The 19,018-nt window shown below is 35.4% G+C and overlaps 1 protein-coding gene across 3 annotated transcripts in view; it reads right to left on the bottom strand.

Moving 5' to 3' along the window:
- The window catches only part of Hdac9 (histone deacetylase 9), an 885,718-nt gene that overhangs the window by 120,883 nt on the left and 745,817 nt on the right, over positions 1-19,018 (bottom strand). For all 3 annotated transcript variants that reach the window (XM_005377344.2, XM_013510571.1, XM_005377345.2), the window contains one exon: positions 1,010-1,128. In XM_005377344.2, the coding sequence (XP_005377401.1) occupies positions 1,010-1,128 (119 nt within the window). The remainder of the gene's footprint in view (positions 1-1,009; positions 1,129-19,018) is intronic.

Raw genomic sequence — 19,018 nt, 5'->3', positions numbered from 1 at the left:
AATAGATGTTAAAAATAGCTACTACCTAACAATGTTACTGGAATAATTAGAGTGTAGAAAACTCTCTCATATGAGAAGCCAACTGAAAACAAAGGTTGGCATGATGCTGTTTCTTTGGTTCTTTTCAAATTAATACAGCACACTTGTTCCAAACTCATCTCTCCCACTTAAAACTATTTGGATTGTTTTTGCTTTGTTTGCCTTTCAAATTCCCCTAAAATATACAATAGTGGATCCTTGTCTTTGTGCAGTTTCACTCCCCCCATCTTTTTAATAGATTCTCATAGCACCAGCATACAACCGGATGCATGCGTTACACATATGCCTTGCTTTTATACTCAGGACAAGGAAATTATTCTTAAAAGAAAAGCCTCATTTGTAGCCAGATTCCACTGAGTCATGTTATTCAAATTCAACATAATATGAAATTCATGTCTTTGTGTGGTGTATGGCTGCTAAAGAACACACCCAGAAAATTCATCTTTGCAACACCACAGAAGACCAATAGCAACTCTGAGGATTGTCCAGGGATAGCACAGAGCCAGTGAGCAGGGGAGTATACTTTTATAATCAAACCTGGAAGACCATAACATTATTCAGAAATAATTATTGCTACCCCAGGTACAATGCAATAAAACAGTGACTTCCACTAGCCTCCCAAAAAGCTCCCAAAAAGTCATTAGCTTTTCTAGACTCATGACTTCTCAGGTCAGTTATCATATTTTAATCAAAAGATTTATCAGTTGTGCTTTTAATGAAGAATGAGGCTCCTGAAGGGCATAAAAGCTCTGACATGTCCCATTGAATCCACCAACAGAAACTTCAGCTTTCCTTAGAGGCCATTTTCCGTAGAGGTATGAATTGACCGAACAACAAACACAATCGGAATCATCTTCAAAACTCTTACCAAATTTTACTGGATTCATGTAGAACATATTGCTTATTTTAAAGACCTAAAAGATGTTATGATTTCACAGCATTTCTTAAAGATCCCGAAAGACATACTTACATTTGGCTGTCACTTTGTACCCTCCTAGAGGAGGGGTGTGGCCTTCTAATGCATCAAATCCAGCGGAAACCAGGACCATGTTTGGATCAAACTCTTTGGCCACAGGCATCACGACAGTTCTGTAAGTAAAAAGGCAACCAGTCACACATGGGAATGGCAGATGCCTTTAAAAGTTGTTCAGTGAAAATGACTTGGCACAACCTCAAGAACTTCCCAAGAATAAAGAAAAGGGGGAAAGAAAACAACGTTTAAATAGATCAAAAACTTATCATTTCCTTTATAGTGCATCACTGTTATTTTAGCATACCAATTCCTTCTTCTTTCTTTCATCATTTTTCTTACTATTGAGAAAAAAACCCACGCTCTGCAGGTACATTCAAAAGCCCATCATATTACACGCACATCTGTAGCTGTTTTATCCCTCTGCCTATAAAAAATTCCTGCTTCTTCCAAGGGAGTGACTAATGTTTCACAGAGGAAAGTAGAAGCTTTAGCAAAAACCTAGATTGCTCTAGTTAGGGCAAACTTGGTGTAAATTTGAACTATAAATTTCTTTTGGGAAAAAGTTTGCTTCTCCAACTTAAAAAAAATATTTTAAAAATATTTGTCGTGGTAGGGGGTGACTCTTGCAAAGGAAAGAGACAAAATTCCCTTAATAGAATCCAGACTATAGTGTTAAGTGAGTCCAAGGTCAGACACACCAGGAATGTGGCAGCCTCATCCGTGACAGCTGCCCCTGCTGGCCCCCTCTCAGACAGGTCGGCGCTCACCTCCACGCACTCCGATCGCCCTCGCCCCTGCTCAACAGGGCTTGTCTGAAGAAAGAGAATGACTAATGTATACCACAGAACTTTATAAAAAAAATTTAAAACCTTTCAAGTAGGCTTCAAAACCAGTGTGCTGCCATAAAAATTCAAATTTCAAAAGCTATTTCATAAAATGGGGAAACTGCACACTATCATGAGATTTAAAAGCAGTAAGATCTCTTACTGTGTGTTTGTGAGAAAGGACTAAAAAGATACTAAAATAGTGATCTTTGAGCAGTGAAATAATTACTTTTGCTTGCAAGCTTCCAAACATTCTACAAGGATCTTATATTAATTTCTTATTTTAAAAATCTGAATTGCATGTCATCAGTGAGAAGTTGTTGAATGTAGAAGATGACATATTTAATGAAATTTATCTAGAGATAAATGCATAAAACATTATTTTTAATAACTCCATTGCTATCATACACGTTCTACCCTTCAAGCTTATAAATGTACACATAAATGATTTCCATGATGACCCTTCCAATAATGTGAAAACCACATAAATCTGAATAGCACATCAATGGAACTAAGTAAAAGCCTGTAATTATTTACTATGTACAATTCCATTAATCTTCTCCTTCAATAAAATTAAGACTCTCTAATACAGCCATGTTGTCTAATTCTTTCTCCTCCCACTAACACCAATTTTTGTAGTTTTCATTAAAAATGCTACAAGTGATCAATTATTTTTCAGATGAGTAAAATAGCCATGCATCATTGAGATATTGGAATACATTCTTCCAATGAATCAAGAGCATTCTATCAGGATACTCTTTGATTAATCTTATGCACTGTCTTAGGGAACAAATGATTTGGTTTCTCTCTAAAGCAAGCAGCAAGTTTATTATGTGGGTTATTCATGAATTCACAAACATGTGGGTTTTACACCATCACAAAGGTTTCCAAAATGCTGCATCTTATACATTAAATTCAATCCAGAAAATAAGAAAGTGATCGAAACTTTTAAAAAAAATTACCTGATAGACTCCGTGCACTTTATATATATCTAAAATTGTGTCTTAGTAGTAAATGTTTGTTCAGTGACATAGCTATGCATGATTAGTACAGACCTATGTGAAGTTATATTGCAAAATATGCCATGAATTTTCTACTAAACAGAAGACATACGGCAACAGATACTGACAAAAGGTGACAGTTGTGAGGGTCATTCATTTCAACAAGTATATAACGAACACTTGCTGTAAACACTTGTTTTGGCAAAGATGTGTTCAATTTTGAAGTGAATCCCACTGATTTGCCTACTGCTGATATTAAATACTTCCTTCCCCATTTCTCTGATAAATGAATGGAATTAACTCCACATATCTTTTTAATTTGACAATTATTTTAAAAGTGCCCACGGAAGTGTCTTCACTCTATGTCAGTCTAGATTGATACTGATTCAAAAGAACGGTGGTATATAATATGATTTGGAGGTCCTTCCTTATAATTGCCATTGTAATTTAGAGGTAGGGCCTCTAAGAGATGATTAGGCTGTGAATGAGTTAATGACATTATCATGGGAGTGTGGTCCTGACAGAAGGATGAGATTGGGCCACTTTTTCTCTTTCTCTGCTTTCTGCATGCCTGCATGCCCTTCCACCATGGTATCAGACTGCCTGGAGGCCCCCCCCAGATGTTGACGCCACAATCTTAGACATCTGGAACCATTAGCTAAGTAATTCTTCTATATTAATTATCTAGTCTCTCTTATAGCAACACAAAATGGACTAAGACAGTGACTGAAAGACAGAAAAACATACTAGAATAATGAGTAGGAAAAACAACATAGTTTTTCTGAGATCAAGTCCTAGAAGGAACTCATTAAATTTTTCTACAGAATTTGGCTTTCTACTTAAAGATGGCAAGCAAGCATATCTCTTTGCTACTCATCTTTTCCAATAGCCCATGAAAAATAAAAGATGCAGTGCTTCTTTGAAGTATGACATGGCTTACAGAGTAGCCACTGAGAGAGAGAATAGTGACAGTTGGTGAGGCAAGGACAGGCTGACTGGGACTGGCACTTTGATCTTCTAGTTTCCAAGGTTGATTACTTTCCAGATAGGCCTTATATTTGGGGGGACACAGGATAGAAATACATTTATGAATGTGTGGCTTTTAATATGCATATAGAAATAATGTCACTTTTATATTTATGCATAGCCTAACATAAATTTTCTAAAAATAACAACACCTTGGTCACAAGGAACAGTCACTGCCAAGATATTATTCTCTAATATTAATCTCCAACAAAAGGATCCAATTATTCTTGGAGAAGAGGTTGATTTCAGGACTGCATCTCAAAAAATATGTCTCTGGAATATTTCATGGTGACAGAGAGAAACAAAATGCTCACAAAAGGATGAGGACATGTTAGTAGGGCATATGAATTAAAGCAAAAGACATGCCAATGTCTAAAATAGAACAATTTTACAAACAAAATACATAATGAGAGTATTGGGTTAGAATCTACAGAATCAAATAAGTATCCATGATTTCACAGTATCACATATAAATAACTAAATAAATGAAGAGGAGAAAAAGCATCTCTTCTTTGTACAGAAATATCAACTAATATATGTAGAAGAAATGAAGGAAATAGAAAAATCACCATTTGAAGACAGAAATAACTGATAGTGTTAAAATTCATAAATGGATACTGAAATTATAAGGCAGACCTTGGAGGATAAACATGGTATTTGTATAACACCAATGTACTTTCTCCAAGATATTATATAGAAAAAAAAAAAAACTCTACAATAAAGAAAATTTCAGGCATCACCTAAACTAAGTGAACAAGGTTAACATTTCCAGTGATATGACACATCGGTATCAATACTCCCTACATGATGTACTAGGACAGGTAGTTCTGTTCCATGGTATTTTTGCTAAAAATAGATAACCTCAAATCTAATCATGAGAAAACATCAGAGAAACAATCTGAGAGCCATCAACCAGTCGTTTTCAAAAGTCATTGCTGTGCAAAACAAAAAGGGGTAAGGAATTGCCAACGATTAGAGGAGGTTAACAGGGGTTTGGTATCCAAGTTTAGGGATGGGATTGCTGGGCTGAAGAAAAAAGACATCAGAGGAAAAGCTGAAGTCCTACATAGTTTTTATAGTTTAGGTAATGGCATTATACAAATATCAGTTTCTTAATTTTTATATGATTACCAGCCATATTTTTAGTATAGGGGGATCCTGGATATCAGAATACAAAGATGCTATTATTTTGACAATTTTTCTACAATTCCAGTATTATTTCAAAATAAAATGTTAACAAGTATGAGATTTAATATAGAGAGATATATATTACATAAAGATATAGGTATACTTTGATATATATCAACAAAAGCAAATGGGAGAGTTGTCAACAGAGATTTTTAACAAATTCCAGAAGAGGGCAAGTGACTGGGAGCATACTGACAAAAATGAAACAAAAAGAAAGCTACTCCCTGCACATACCATTGAGAGGACCATGGAAGAGGGAGCAGACACTGCCCTCTGGAACCCTACCGAGGAAGAGGGCATAGTGAAGGGCAAAGGGGAAGCATTCAAAACAAGAAATCAGGAAAGTCTCAGCCAACAATGAATACCAGACTATATCTCAACACCTTAATTACCTTTTCTCTGTGCTTGAAACCATAACAAATACCCAGATTGTCGATCTCTTAAAGAAAAGGATAAGCTGGGCATACAGTCCCTGTGCTCTGAGGCAGGAGGATTAAAAGTTTAACACCAGCTTGAACTTAGCAACTTAACAAGTTAATGAAATTCTCTTTTATAATTTAAAAAAATTTAAAAGTATTTTTAAAATTAAAAATATATGTAAAAAGGAATGGAGATATCACTCAGTGAGAATGTTCTGGATTCTATCAACAGCAATGAAAAAAAGAAAAGGACATCCCCAAAAGAAATAGAAAACAATATAGACAGAAAAGCCAGATTCAGTAACAGTGAGGGTCTACATTGTAAAGGAAAGTGAACTCTAAACGTTAATTCTAATTCCAGCCATCCCACACAAAATAAATACAAATACCTTGTTGTGTAATGATTCAGGTGTTTAACTCCAATATACCCTCTCTGAAAAAATTTACTTGAGAATGTACTTTCGTGAATATATCAAAGAAACCAGCATATGACAAAATAGTTTGCATACCACAGGAAAGTAGAGCAGATCCCTTAATGACTTGTACAGATACTCCTTTGCTAGAAAATAAAGGATTAAAGTAATACTAATAGGATATATGCTTTTTCTGTCTTCCTCTGATCACACATGACTCTGGCATGCTCTTCTTCGAAGAGCAAACTTCCCTCTTCTTCCCTACATGTCTCCACTGCAGGTGAAGCCTGTGCTACCAAGAGTATAATGACCTTATGAAAATAAAAGGATACTACTCCTAACAAAGGTAGACATATTACATGGCCATCCGGGATATCTTTCCATGAGATCAGGAGTGAGTGCTTCCAAGTCTGAACTTCCTCAGTTGGAATCAGACCTCTGGAACAATTTCATCTCTAATCAATGGCCAAACCATTGACCTCACTGTAAATGAGTCAAGTGAAGTGTTGTCCTCAAGATGAACCACACTAGCAATTTTGCATGACTCACTCTAGCATGTCCACAGCAAACAGTGTAAGTTGCAACCCATTCATTTGACACACTCAGTTGCAAGAATGGAACAACTTAGGAGCTCTGTTCTGGCTTTAAAGAATTGAAGGCTCAGCTCCACAGCCTGCAACCCCTATTTTAAAGCATTCCAAAGCATCTTAATCTATAGACTCAACCAGCAATATTGTTGTACTCCTTCCGCAGACATTTGTTGAGCCCTTGCTTTGTGGGAAGCACTGGGATAGAACTGGGATTCAAAGATACAATAAATTATACCTCTTCCCACAAGGAGGTGGAGGATTAGAAGAAAAAGAGGGGAAATATGGCTTTGCAGTATGGTACAGTGAATACTTCGGCATACATAATGCACCTGGAGACAAAAAGGGGGAACCATCAGGGAAGAAGCAATACGATTCCATCAGAAGGAAGATAATAGGTGAGTTTGGACATTCACGTAGGAATTATCTAGGGAAAAAAGTAAGGAAGATAATGCTACCAATGGAAAGCAAGGTCAAAGGCACAGGAACATGAAAGGGCATGAACAGTTGTTTGCTATGACTGGGACATAAGTGCCTAAGATGCAGCAGTGGAGGAGGAGGTTGTAAGGCAAGGGGACCCCAAACTCCCCATGTCTGAAACAGAACCAGAAAGCCTCCTGTTTAGGAATCTGGAGAGGAAGGAACAGAGGTGTTGGCAAGTGTTCCAAAAGCTGGAGAGTGACCAACTACATAAATGTGCCATGAAGTTCAACCTATTTGCTCTTTTCACTCAACAAATCTTTACCAACCATCTGTGACTCATGTGAGGTACTGTCGTAGGTGAGGGTTCAGGCAAAGTCTCTGATCTCTTGTTTTTATGTAGTTCATGTTTTAATAGGGGAGAAAGACAGTGTAAAATCAAACAAGCAGGCATGTACATATTATGGGCTCAGGAGAAAAGTAAATTAGAAACCAGCTGTGGTGGCACATGCCTACAATCCCAGAACACTGGAGGTTGAGATAGGACTGTAAATTCCATTCCAGCCTGGGGAATGTAGTACTTTAGTGAGACCTTGTGTCATAAAAGTTCTTTTTAAGAATTGGAGATGTAGCTCAGTGTGAAGACCATGGGTTCAATTCCCGGTACTACACACAAAATACAATATATAGAAAGTCATGGGTGTGGTTTACATATGGTTAAACAGGAGAGGGCCCTTCTGAAGTGGAGAAGAGGGAGTTGAGAACAATACCATACAAAGTGAGAGGCAAGTGTCAAGCAGTTATGGGACCACAGCTGCCTGAGGGGATGGCATATGCAAATGTCCTCAAGAGGGAGGGCCTCCTGTGTACTCAGACCTTCACAAGGATGTCATCGTGGCTGTTACGAAGTGGACGAAAGGAAAGATTGTTGGAAACAGGGTCAGAAATGTGGCAATAAAGACAGTTCACGTAGAGCTTCAGAGGTCATTTGGATTTCATTCCAAACAAGAGCAAAGCCTGAAAGACAGGAGTAGGCAGTGCCATGGTCTGATTTATGTCACCTCTGAGACAGCAGATTTGGATTCCTTGTATAATTTATAATGGCATATTATAATCATGCATGTGGGAATTATAGGTGTAAACCCAAACCTACATTTTTCTTTATAGTCTAATTGTAAGTCATGGTTTAAAACATCACATTTTTAAATTACACATTTTCAAATGGTATAAGGACTTCTGCTCTTTTTAGACGTTTTTTACAGAAACAAAAGTGCCTGTTACATTATACATATTTTCCCATCCATTTTCATATAGCTGTGCATGAATGACAAGCAAAAGACACTTCCAAATGAACTCTTCATGACAGTCCACACTTGAACAAATGGCTAAGGCAGCACATCAAACAACAATATATAAAAACAGATTCCACCCAGTTGTTGGGCTGTTGGTGCTTCAGGACCTCCTGGCATCTCATACACCACTGGACCAGTGGGAGAGATCTAGATGAAGGGTTATTACTGCAGGCATTTGTGGGAGAGAGTTGGTGCCAGAAATCCACAGCACACCAAGTACAGTTATTCACCACCAGCGTTACCAGCTCTGACCTAAAGAAGTCCTGTTCTTTCTTACCCTTCACCTTACCTCTCCTCACACAACACACATGCATGCACACACGCATGTACGCACACACAGGTGCGGCTCTCTTTTGCCATATGGCCTTCGCTGTTTCTGTCTCAATTTTCCATCTTTGGCAACACCCTTTCTATGTCACATACCCATAGCAAATCCACGGAGAAATACTATGGTCTACACTCAAAATACATCCAAAAATGTACCACAGCCCAGCATTTCTGCTGCTATCACTTGCCATTCTCCTGCCTCAGCTGCCTGGAGAGCTGCGGTTATAGGCATATATCACCATACACAGTCAAAGGGATTTCTTTCACAATTAAAAAATCTTTATCCTAGTAACATGTATGCAAATAAAAAATGCCATTTAACTGTTTTAATGTATACATTCTAGTAGAATTACATACACTCATAAATACGCATCTACCATCAAACTCCAGAAATTGTTCATCTTCCCGAACTGAAACTGTGTATGCATTAAATGATCACTCGGTATCCTGAGCCTCTGACAACCACCGTTCCACCATTCCACTTTGCAGCCTCTAAATATAACAAAGCTTTTCGTGTAAGGGACTTAAATTATCAATTTTCTTTCAATTTTCTTAGTTTTCTTCCTTCCTTTTTTCTTTCTCTTCCCTTTCCTTTCTTTTATTCTTTCTTTCTCTCTTTTTCTTGACAATTTCCATTTCCCTCCCCCCCAGGCCCTGGTAATCATTGTTATATTCTTTGCTACAACTTGGATTATTTTAGATACTTCATATGCGAGATGTGACCAAACAACACGGTGACTGTTCAAATAAAATTTTTTTAATCACAGTGAAAGACACATTGCCATTAGTCCTTCAAAGTCCTCTCCTTTGCTTTGAACTCACTTATCCCAGCACTCTTGCCACTTTCTGAAGCAGCTGAGGAAGTCTCTTCCTGGTGTTTCTTTTTGTGAATGTCTCCATGTCAAGAATCAATTGGAGACATCTGCAACAATTTCTGTCAGATGAAACTATTTCAGTGTTTCTTCATCTGCCTTATTCACCAGATTGGGCACCATGAAACTTATGGCTCTTCTCCACAGTCAAAAGGACTATGAAAGGTAAAGATTTCAAATTGATTGAGAACTTTGAGGCAGCCATTTCTACAGCAACTTAAAGACACAAAAGAGGACTTCTGAATTGCTTCAGAAAGTGACAAGAATGATAGGATGAGTGTGTTCAAAGAGAAAGGAGAGTACTGTATTTTTCATGGGATGAGTGGTAGTGTGTCTTTAGCATAATAATTTTTAAACTTATATAGTCACCATATTTTTGGATCATACCTTATAAGTGGAATCATATAGTATTTGTCCTGTTGTGACTGGCTTACTGCACTTGGTAAAATGTCCTCAAGATTCACACATGTTGTCACGTATGGTAACATTTCTTTATCTTTTAAGACTGAATGATCTTTCATTATTTATTATATTATATTTTCTTTATCCATCTATCCATCCTTTGACAGGCACTTAGGTCGTTTGACGTGGAGAAACGGTACACTGCACACTCTTTGTGGGAATGAAAAGTAGTGCAACCACTGTGGAAAACAGCATATGTTGTCCTCAAAAAATTTGAAGGATACCTACCATGAATACCATATGACTCAGCAATCCCACAGCTGGAGAATTTTCCAAAAGAATTGGAATCAGGATCTCAAAGAGATATATGCACTCCCATGTACATTTAACATTATTCACAGCAGCCTTAAGGATTTTATGGTGATGACACTTTCTGCCTGAAATGCTCTAATAATGCAAATATATTCTTTCTGCTTAGAATGCTCTTGTAAATGTACTTGAAATGAATCTTTTAGCAAAAGGCCATTCATATTTCTCTTCTTTTGCTGTATATGAGTTTTTGTTTTGAGTATATACATCCAAATATCCTTCTTTCCTCTCCTATCTGGCTGGTTACAAAACTTTCTAAAAACTTCCGAGAAACAAAAGAAGAATAGGGATAAAAAGTACCAGAATATTCAAATACTCATTTTAATCTATAAATAATACTAACAACAAATAGGGATTTAAAAATTTTCAAATCTTCCTAGGTGACATCTATAGAATGCAGCTTCTATTTCTCTATACAATGTGATGTTTTATTTTCCTGTCCTGTTCCTACACAGCTTTTCTCTGTCTCCTTAACTCTGCTGAAAATGAATTTTCATTTCTCTTGTTCTGTTGTTCATTGATACAGATATGCTTCTCAGTGCCCAGTTCTTTGTATTTGGACAAATTAATCTATTAAAATAGGAATTCTGCCAGTGTGGAGAAAAAAGTCACTTTCCAACCATCTTGCTTTGATGTACACTGGAACATTTTATAAGCAAGGAAGAGAGGATAATGGTGGACTTTCTCCAAATGCCTTCAAGAAGGAGGTCAAATTCAGCAATGTTTTCTACTGGGTACCATCTCAAAATTGAATTCTGTGGCTTCTGTGCAGAAATTTTAGTGGGGTGGAAAAATGCCTGGACTCCGACTCCATACAGCCAGTTTGTGTTCTTGTCATTGCCTCTAATTGCATGAATTTACTAAATTATCTTACTTTCCTCAACTATTCAATAGTCAGGGGAATAACCTAAATGGACTCTGAAGTCACACGCAGCTCTTACATACAATGACTGTTTTAGGTCTCAGAGCAAATATATGTAAAGGTCATTTTTCCTTCTCATTTTCTTGTCCTTGCTTGATAAGAAAAGCTGTTGTCTGAATCTTGAGATGCATTTTGCTCATCATTTTACAACCCTGTATCCTTTTAGACAGATTCTATTTCTTTCTTTTGACGTCTCTGAACTCTGTGATGGAGAGAAAACTGCTTCACTCCAAGAACAAAGTTTACATGAGCTATATTTTTGGAGAAGAATTATCACTTCTAAAGAGAATGGAGTTCTAAATGTGACATTTAGCAAGTTTATAATTGCTCTGCTACACTAAAATACCAGTGCTTATTATAGTATTCTGTTTTTGAAAGGAATGGATTTTTGATAAGAATAAGGAACCTATGTACAAATAGTACATATTTATCAGAACACATTATATTCTAACTAGGAATATGTACATGTGTATGTTCATATATATTCAATATATTATAGTCCAGAAAGTTCATTCTTTCAATTAGAGTTTTCAATGTGATGTTTAATAAGTTTATATTGTTTTAGTACATTAAAATGCCAGTGCTGATTTTAGAATTCAGTGCTTTAAAAAAATGAATAGGTGAAGGAAGTAAGGAACTTTCCATGCTTAAAATGTGTCATGTAGTCAGTAATACCTGACTAACTCAGAAGTATTGCCCAGTGTGCCTCTGAAGTGAGAGCTGAGATATGAAACTTTCTGAACACATCTCATCCTAACTTTGGGATACTGCTAGTGTATTATTATATTCATGTTAACATACTGGTATTATGCAAAATGATGTTGCTTCTCTTACCAAAATTCTATACTTATGCATAGAAACAAGATAAAATTATAAGACTGGTTATCTGTCAAAATGAATAAAGACTTTTTTTCTGATTAACAATATACACACATATATAATTTATATGTGTATATATGGAATATACATTAACAATATAAACACAATGCTGCCTGGCAATGTCTTGACTTTAATTCCCAGTACAAAAAAAAAAAAAAAAAAGACAAAAGAAAACAGGAACAAAGCTATAAAATTCACAAATTTTCCTTTTGTTGAACTTTGTAGTGAAATCTTGTCTAGAAAAAAATCAACACATCACGATTAAGAAATTCTTGGAGGACATAAGAATTTAGGGAGACAGAACACGATGTTTCAACTTTGTTTCCTTAAGTGAAGACCAACTAGCAAACCAAAGAAGAACATAACCCACAAGATTTGAGCAAGACAGGCAAAACAAGCTCCTGTGACAAGTATCTTTCCAAATCTTTGTTTATTTTTATTTCTATAGCAACCTGGTGGTTGTAAAACAGCGCCATAATGAATAGAAAATAGAACCAAACGACAGTAAAATGTTCTTGTAACTGAAATAGCAGAGATTTGCGCAGAGAATTTGGAAGGGCTGTTTTGTTGTTTTTTTTTTTTTCTTTCATAAATGGGCTCATAGTAGAAAAAAAAAATCTACCTAAGTCCATACTAAGTTTTCCCTCCAGAGGGACAATAAGATGCTTATGACACGTGAACTCTGGAAACTTAATTATGTGCCCATTTCTTGTTATTACTTTCTTTATCCAAAAAATCCCTAAAGAGATTTTACTTCCATCAAATCAGTCATAGGGATTTCTATGCTTTCAGTGGGGTGCAATGAGAAGCTTAGTACACATATTGCATTTCCCATCACCCCGTGAGCAGCACAGAATATTCTTTTTGTAAAGTTTCAAATGAGCCTCTCTTTGGTCTTTGCACAAGTGATTGAGTTCCATAAAATATTATTATATAAAGCCAAAGGACCCTGGCTAAAAATTAAACTCGGTACTCCAATAAACTCTCTCTCTCTCTAACACACACACTGTTAGCCTTTATATTTCTTCTGAAGAGCTTTATAGACAGAAAAAGAAGGAAAAAAGAAAGGTCAGATTTTACCATAAGTAAATGTTCTGTGGTTTATAGAATTCACAAAACAAATTACAGTATGACATCCTTTTCAAGGAACTGTTTGTGTCTTTGGAAAAAGTGTGTATTATTTTTGGTGAACTCTACCTTTTGATGTGGCCTTTCTGAGGGAGTCAGCATCATCAGGATTTTTTTAATTGAATAACAATGTAAGATGAGCAAGACAAAAGGCAAACTAATTTAGTAATTTAAATCCTCCTTGTTCCCTGAGGCACAGCCAGAAAGAGGCCATGACAGAGAAGAGAAATTGAGGCCTGAATGGTGCTGTGAAGTGCAGAGGCAGGCTATGCCCACAATCAAACCAGGCCACATTCAACAAGTTTCCATTTAATTCACATTTAAAATGAGCAGTGGGTAGGATTATTCTCAAATGAAATAGGTCATTTATGTTGGGGGTAACTTAACTTCTTTCTTTTAGCAACAAAAATAAAATAATTAACCATTTCAGCAATGTACTATGTTCCAGTCAGGAAGTTATAAAGTTTAGATATTCCTTCTAATGCTACAATGCTCACCACAAACTTGAAATTATATACTGCAATATCCCATTTTATAGATCATGAAACTGACACTCAATGAGGTTAAAATATGCAGTCAAGATGAGGTAGCAAATACCTGGTGGAATCGAGACTGTCTGAACCAACGACGATATACTCTGAAACTTTACATTTTTATCATACTTTAACAGCATTATTGGATGAAAAATTAATGTTTCTAAGTGATATCATTCTATAAGGTCATTAAAGGATCTCATGTGCATCTAATTAATCACACCAATATTTGTGTGAGTTAGAAAGGTAGCAGGTAAATCACTCCCCACTTCACATGAGACGGTAGATAGCAGACCTTGCTGCCAATACACACACAAAAGCAACTTTTCATATGGCACAGATCCAAATCCAATGCTCATTCCACACAAAATATGTACTTTTCATGTGGTATGACAAAGTGGTTGATGTGTATGATTTCATTATCCATGAGAAAATATGCCCTGATTAAATAGACTATGTGTTGTCAGTTGGATTAGCATGAAAACAACTTCTAAGAACACTTGAACAGTTCACATGAGAACTGAAAAATAAGCTGATTGTCCATTTTTCCACGTATCCAGGTGTCTGGCTTCATATAGCTAGCTAGCTATTTTCATTTTTTTTAAACTGAACGTTATGGTGGCACACAGCCACTGCTCTAGTGACATGGTTGAGTACATGGTGGAAGCTGAGATCCCAATGTACAAAATACCTGAAGACTAATATATTAAGGTGTATATTTGTCTTACCACCAAAGAGTATGTCATAGTCAGCATAGAAGCATGACACTTTCATATTAAAAGATTTAAATCTCTGATTGTATAATTAGCAGATGTCATATAAATTTATTGCAAATGGTTTGTGTCTATCATATTCCCTTTTGAGAACAAGGTAGTGGAAGCTGACTTTGACAGTTTTTTCTTATTCACAGATTTGTCCATTTGTTCATTCTTTAATGTATCCCCTAAACATTCATTAAGCATCTACACTGACTCAATGCCAAGGTGCCCATTGGTGAAGGCCATATGGCATGTGTGAAACAGCTCTGCAAACCAACTTTCCCAGGTGCAAAGTAATACATTCTAACAGAGATAGAGTTTTTCTTTCCTTTCAAAATTATAATTACTGTAAAAAAATCTATGGGTAGAGATACAGAAAAGGAAGTTATTAATTGTCCCTTAGTAAGACAGAAGGGCATTGGAGATAAAATGTTTTAATTGGCTTCTTAATGTTTTGTTGGGTTTCAAAATTTTCAAACCCTTACCAAATGCAAAACACACACACGTATGTGCACACGTGCATGCATGCATTTTGCCTTATGAACTGTTTTGTTACACAATTAAAACATATTTGTGAAATGACACTTGTACTCTCATTTTTCTGTTATATTCCATTGCATTCTATTAGAAATGCCCAATTTGACCCATTGGATTGATTTCATAGTCTTTTAATGATTTGTAATTCACAGCTAAACACCATTACTTTAAAGAAAGAGAAGCAATTATCCACTTAAAGAAAATAATTCCAGACAAAGGGAAGAATATATTTCATTCATGAAATTACTGAAGCCTAAAAAAAACAGAGAAAATGGCAAACATTTCCATGGAGTTGAATCATGAAATGCACAAGGGCAAAGAGTTGAAAACTGGACAGAAGGAACTCAGGAAAGAAAGGAAAGGGAAAAGTAGGGAGGTAGGAATCCTATGAGGAACATACTGCAAATACCTGGACTATTACTTCCTTCAAAACATTTTATAGTATGACAAGTCTGACCCAACAGATAGCTCTGAGATGGGAAACAAGAAACCCCCTTTGTTTTAGGGAAAGACCAGGATGTGGGAGAAAAGACCAATACTCACTGAAAGAGGAGAAAGGAAAAAAATCATGAAGACCTCAGCCACAGTGTTGGCAGTGAGGAAGGGAAGTGATGGACAACTTCAAGCGCTACTCCTAAGAAAGGATTTAAGTTCAGAGAGCTGGCTGTATAGCACACAATCCTAGCAGCAAAGAAAGAAACAGACAGGTGAAGCTGAGATGCAATATAAACAGTTTCCAGCTTCGAAGTTTAACCACTCATAGAGTTAATATTCTAAAAAATTCAAATAATTCTTTAATTATTTCAGATAAGAATTAATGATTCAGTAAATGCTCATTATTTTTAAGATTACCCCCTTATAAGTAAACAGATAAATATAAATTAACAAAAAGCAATATGCCATTTTCAATTACTAATTGCCAAAGTTTTTTTTAAAATTGATATTCTATACTGGAGAATGTAAATTGAAATTGGTGCTCATATATATTATTGATAAGACTAGAACTTTTAAAATTTTTTTTCACAAATCAGTTGTGCTGTTCCTATCAAGATACTTAAATATTATCACACCTGTTGATCAATAATTCAACTTCTAAAATTATTTTTTATGCCAACATAATATTTAGAATAATGGAACTTTTAAAATAGCTTAAAAACTACCAATAAGGGACAGAGACAACAATATTATAGAGCTATTACAAATTGCTTTAATTTGACTTAATAGAATAGATTGTATGCATAATGTAATTTAAACTATGTTTTAAAGTATAATTAATGACAAAGGAAGATCTGTTCATTTTAAAATGCAAGAGCCAAAATTCATGTGTAAGATAAATGGAATATGTGAAACTATTAAAACTACATCAACATTGTGGAATTACAAGTAACATTTTAAATTGTATTCTCTATACATGTCTTAATTTCCATGTCTTCTGTAGTGAACAAGCATTGATTTTGTAATCATAGTCTATAAATTTATCAATATTTAGATAAATTACAATCATTTATATAACATTTCTTAATAAAAACAAAATTTAAAATTTTTGTTTTCTTTTTCTTTAAATAGGGTTAAATTAAATATTATATTCCAGAGTTTGAAGGATTAAATGATATTATGAAACAAAGAGCGCTATTTAAAATATATGTTTTTGCCCTGTGTGGTGGTGCATGCCTGTAATCCTAGCACTGTGGTGGCTGAGGCAGGAGGATCGTTGCGAGTTCGAGGCCAGCCTGGGCTACAAAGTGAGCTCAAGGCCAGCCTGAGCTGCATAGCGAGACCCTGTCTCAAAAATGACAAGAAAAAAGGAGTAAAATATATGTTTTTATTGAATTATCATATCTAGCCTGAACTGCATAGAAAGACCCTGTCTCAAAAATGACAAAAAAAGGAGTAAAATATATGTTTTTATTGAATTAGCATCTATATTTTTCTATCATATTTTCTAGAAAAGATGTTGGATTGGTATAGTCAAACTGACTTCTAAACAACAAAAAGTTCTCTAGTTAGCATTTACAACTGAATTGAGTCAAAATTTTACAAGGATTCCAATTTAAATTTTCTAAGGGGAATGTAATTTAAGGTTTATTATGCACTCAAAATTATAATTACAGTGTTTACTGAATACAAAAAATTCTAATTCTTACTTTCATCCTGAAATCATTATACTATCTTTTGTGAGAACCTTTGTGAGTTATTTATTTTGTATTTCCATTTTCAAACTTGTCTCTAACATTATTATATTCTTTTTACCAGCCTAAATTTTGAGTATAAGCCCTTCTATTACAGGACTTAGATCAAGTTTCTATACACAAAGAGAGTTTACACAGAATCGTGGACACTCTAATCTTTCAGGGAGCTGACAAAATAAAATAAGAAATCACCAAAGAGAACAACTCTTGCAGGAAGAGAGCCGAGAGTCCACAGGAAGAGATTGAAGAAGGTTACGAGTTTCACAGACAGATAAAAATCAAGAAACAGTGACAACTGGAAAGATAACAGGCTAAGAAAACCATTGGCACTTTGGACTTGATGAACAGGTGCTAAACCAAAGAACAATTTTATTGAAGAAATATAAACAATTGCAGTAGATGATAATGAAATCTAAATAAACAGATATAGTGAATTCTTTTCAATACAAATTGATCTTGCCTAAAACAGTTTCACAGCATTCATTTTTAGCCAATGGTAGATGAACATTATCCCATCTCATTAGTTTCAAAAAAAAAAAAAAAAAAAGCCCCAGAATCCCTTTTCTAGTGAGTTCTAGGCATGGCTACGAGCAGGAAGGAAGTGCTCCTCAGAGAAGAGAAATCTGTGCACATAGCTCCAGGCAGCGTTTTTGATTCTCTAGGTCAGTGATGGTGAACCTTTTGAGTTCCCAAACTGCAACTCAAAACCCACTTATTTATTGCAAAGTACCAACACTGTAATCAAACCTGGATACTGAGGGTTTAGTTTTTTTTTAAAAAAACTCATACATTAACATCTTTTGTCTTAAAACGAAAGCACAGTAGCAGAGCTTTCAATGATACAAACAACCCTTTAGACAGAAAAGTGAAAAGTTTGCATTTGGTGTGCTTTTGTGTGCTGTTATCCAATGCGTGGCTGCTAAAGCAATGATGGGGTGACTTGGCCTGCGTGTGACAGAGAGGGTTCTGTGTGCTTGCTGCGGCATGGGTGCCCTAGGTTTGCCGCTGCTGCTGTAGATATTCACACAGTTTTTTGACACTATCTTTCCACAAAAATTTGCATTTTATGTGACTGAGAAATGTGGTCCCTTAATGCGATATGTAACCCTTAGAACACATTACTCTGAGTAGTACATGGTTATAATTTTCCTATGTGTTTGTGGTCATTTCTATCAAAAGTTAGAGAACCTGTCCTTAGTCAGTTAATATAATGTTTCTTTCTTTTATTAAAATCTCTTTAAAAACTGTTCTAGGCACCTAGGTTTACAGCCGGACAGTTTGTAATAGCTACATCTTGCAAATAACCCAAATGCCCATCAACCAAAGAATGGATAAAAAAGATGTGGTCTTTTAAAACAATGGAATACTACTCAGTCACAAAGAAGGATAAACTGGATACTTTTATAGGTAAATGGATGCAACTTGAAACCATACTCACAAGTGAAATAACAAGATGCATATGTGTAAACATTGTATTGTCTCCCTAAGGCGAGAAGCTGAAAGAATAAATAAGATCCAAAACATTCAATAGATATTGTAAAATAGGAAGAAAGTTCAAAAGGAAAGAGAAACCAGGATGGGAGAATGGAGAAAAGAAGGAAGAGAAAAGCAAAAAAAGTTTATATTATATATAAACGTATATATATATATATCATATATATGGTAGCTATACTACTAATTTCTCTTAGTTCATAGAAAAGCACAATTTGTGCTAATATTGTTTAATGCCTATATCTTGTACTCTGAGTATCAAAGTTAAAGATAATATTATGCAATGTATTAACCATTGTTACCCTCCTATTATCTTGTTTTGAAATTTTGTGTTTTTCTTCATTTAAAAAAAAAAAAAAAAAAAAAAAA

Source organism: Chinchilla lanigera, unplaced genomic scaffold, assembly GCF_000276665.1.
Source record: "Chinchilla lanigera isolate Chin_1 unplaced genomic scaffold, ChiLan1.0 scaffold00009, whole genome shotgun sequence".
NCBI classification, from domain to species: Eukaryota; Metazoa; Chordata; class Mammalia; order Rodentia; family Chinchillidae; genus Chinchilla; species Chinchilla lanigera.
This window is presented reverse-complemented; position numbering and strand designations above follow the sequence as displayed.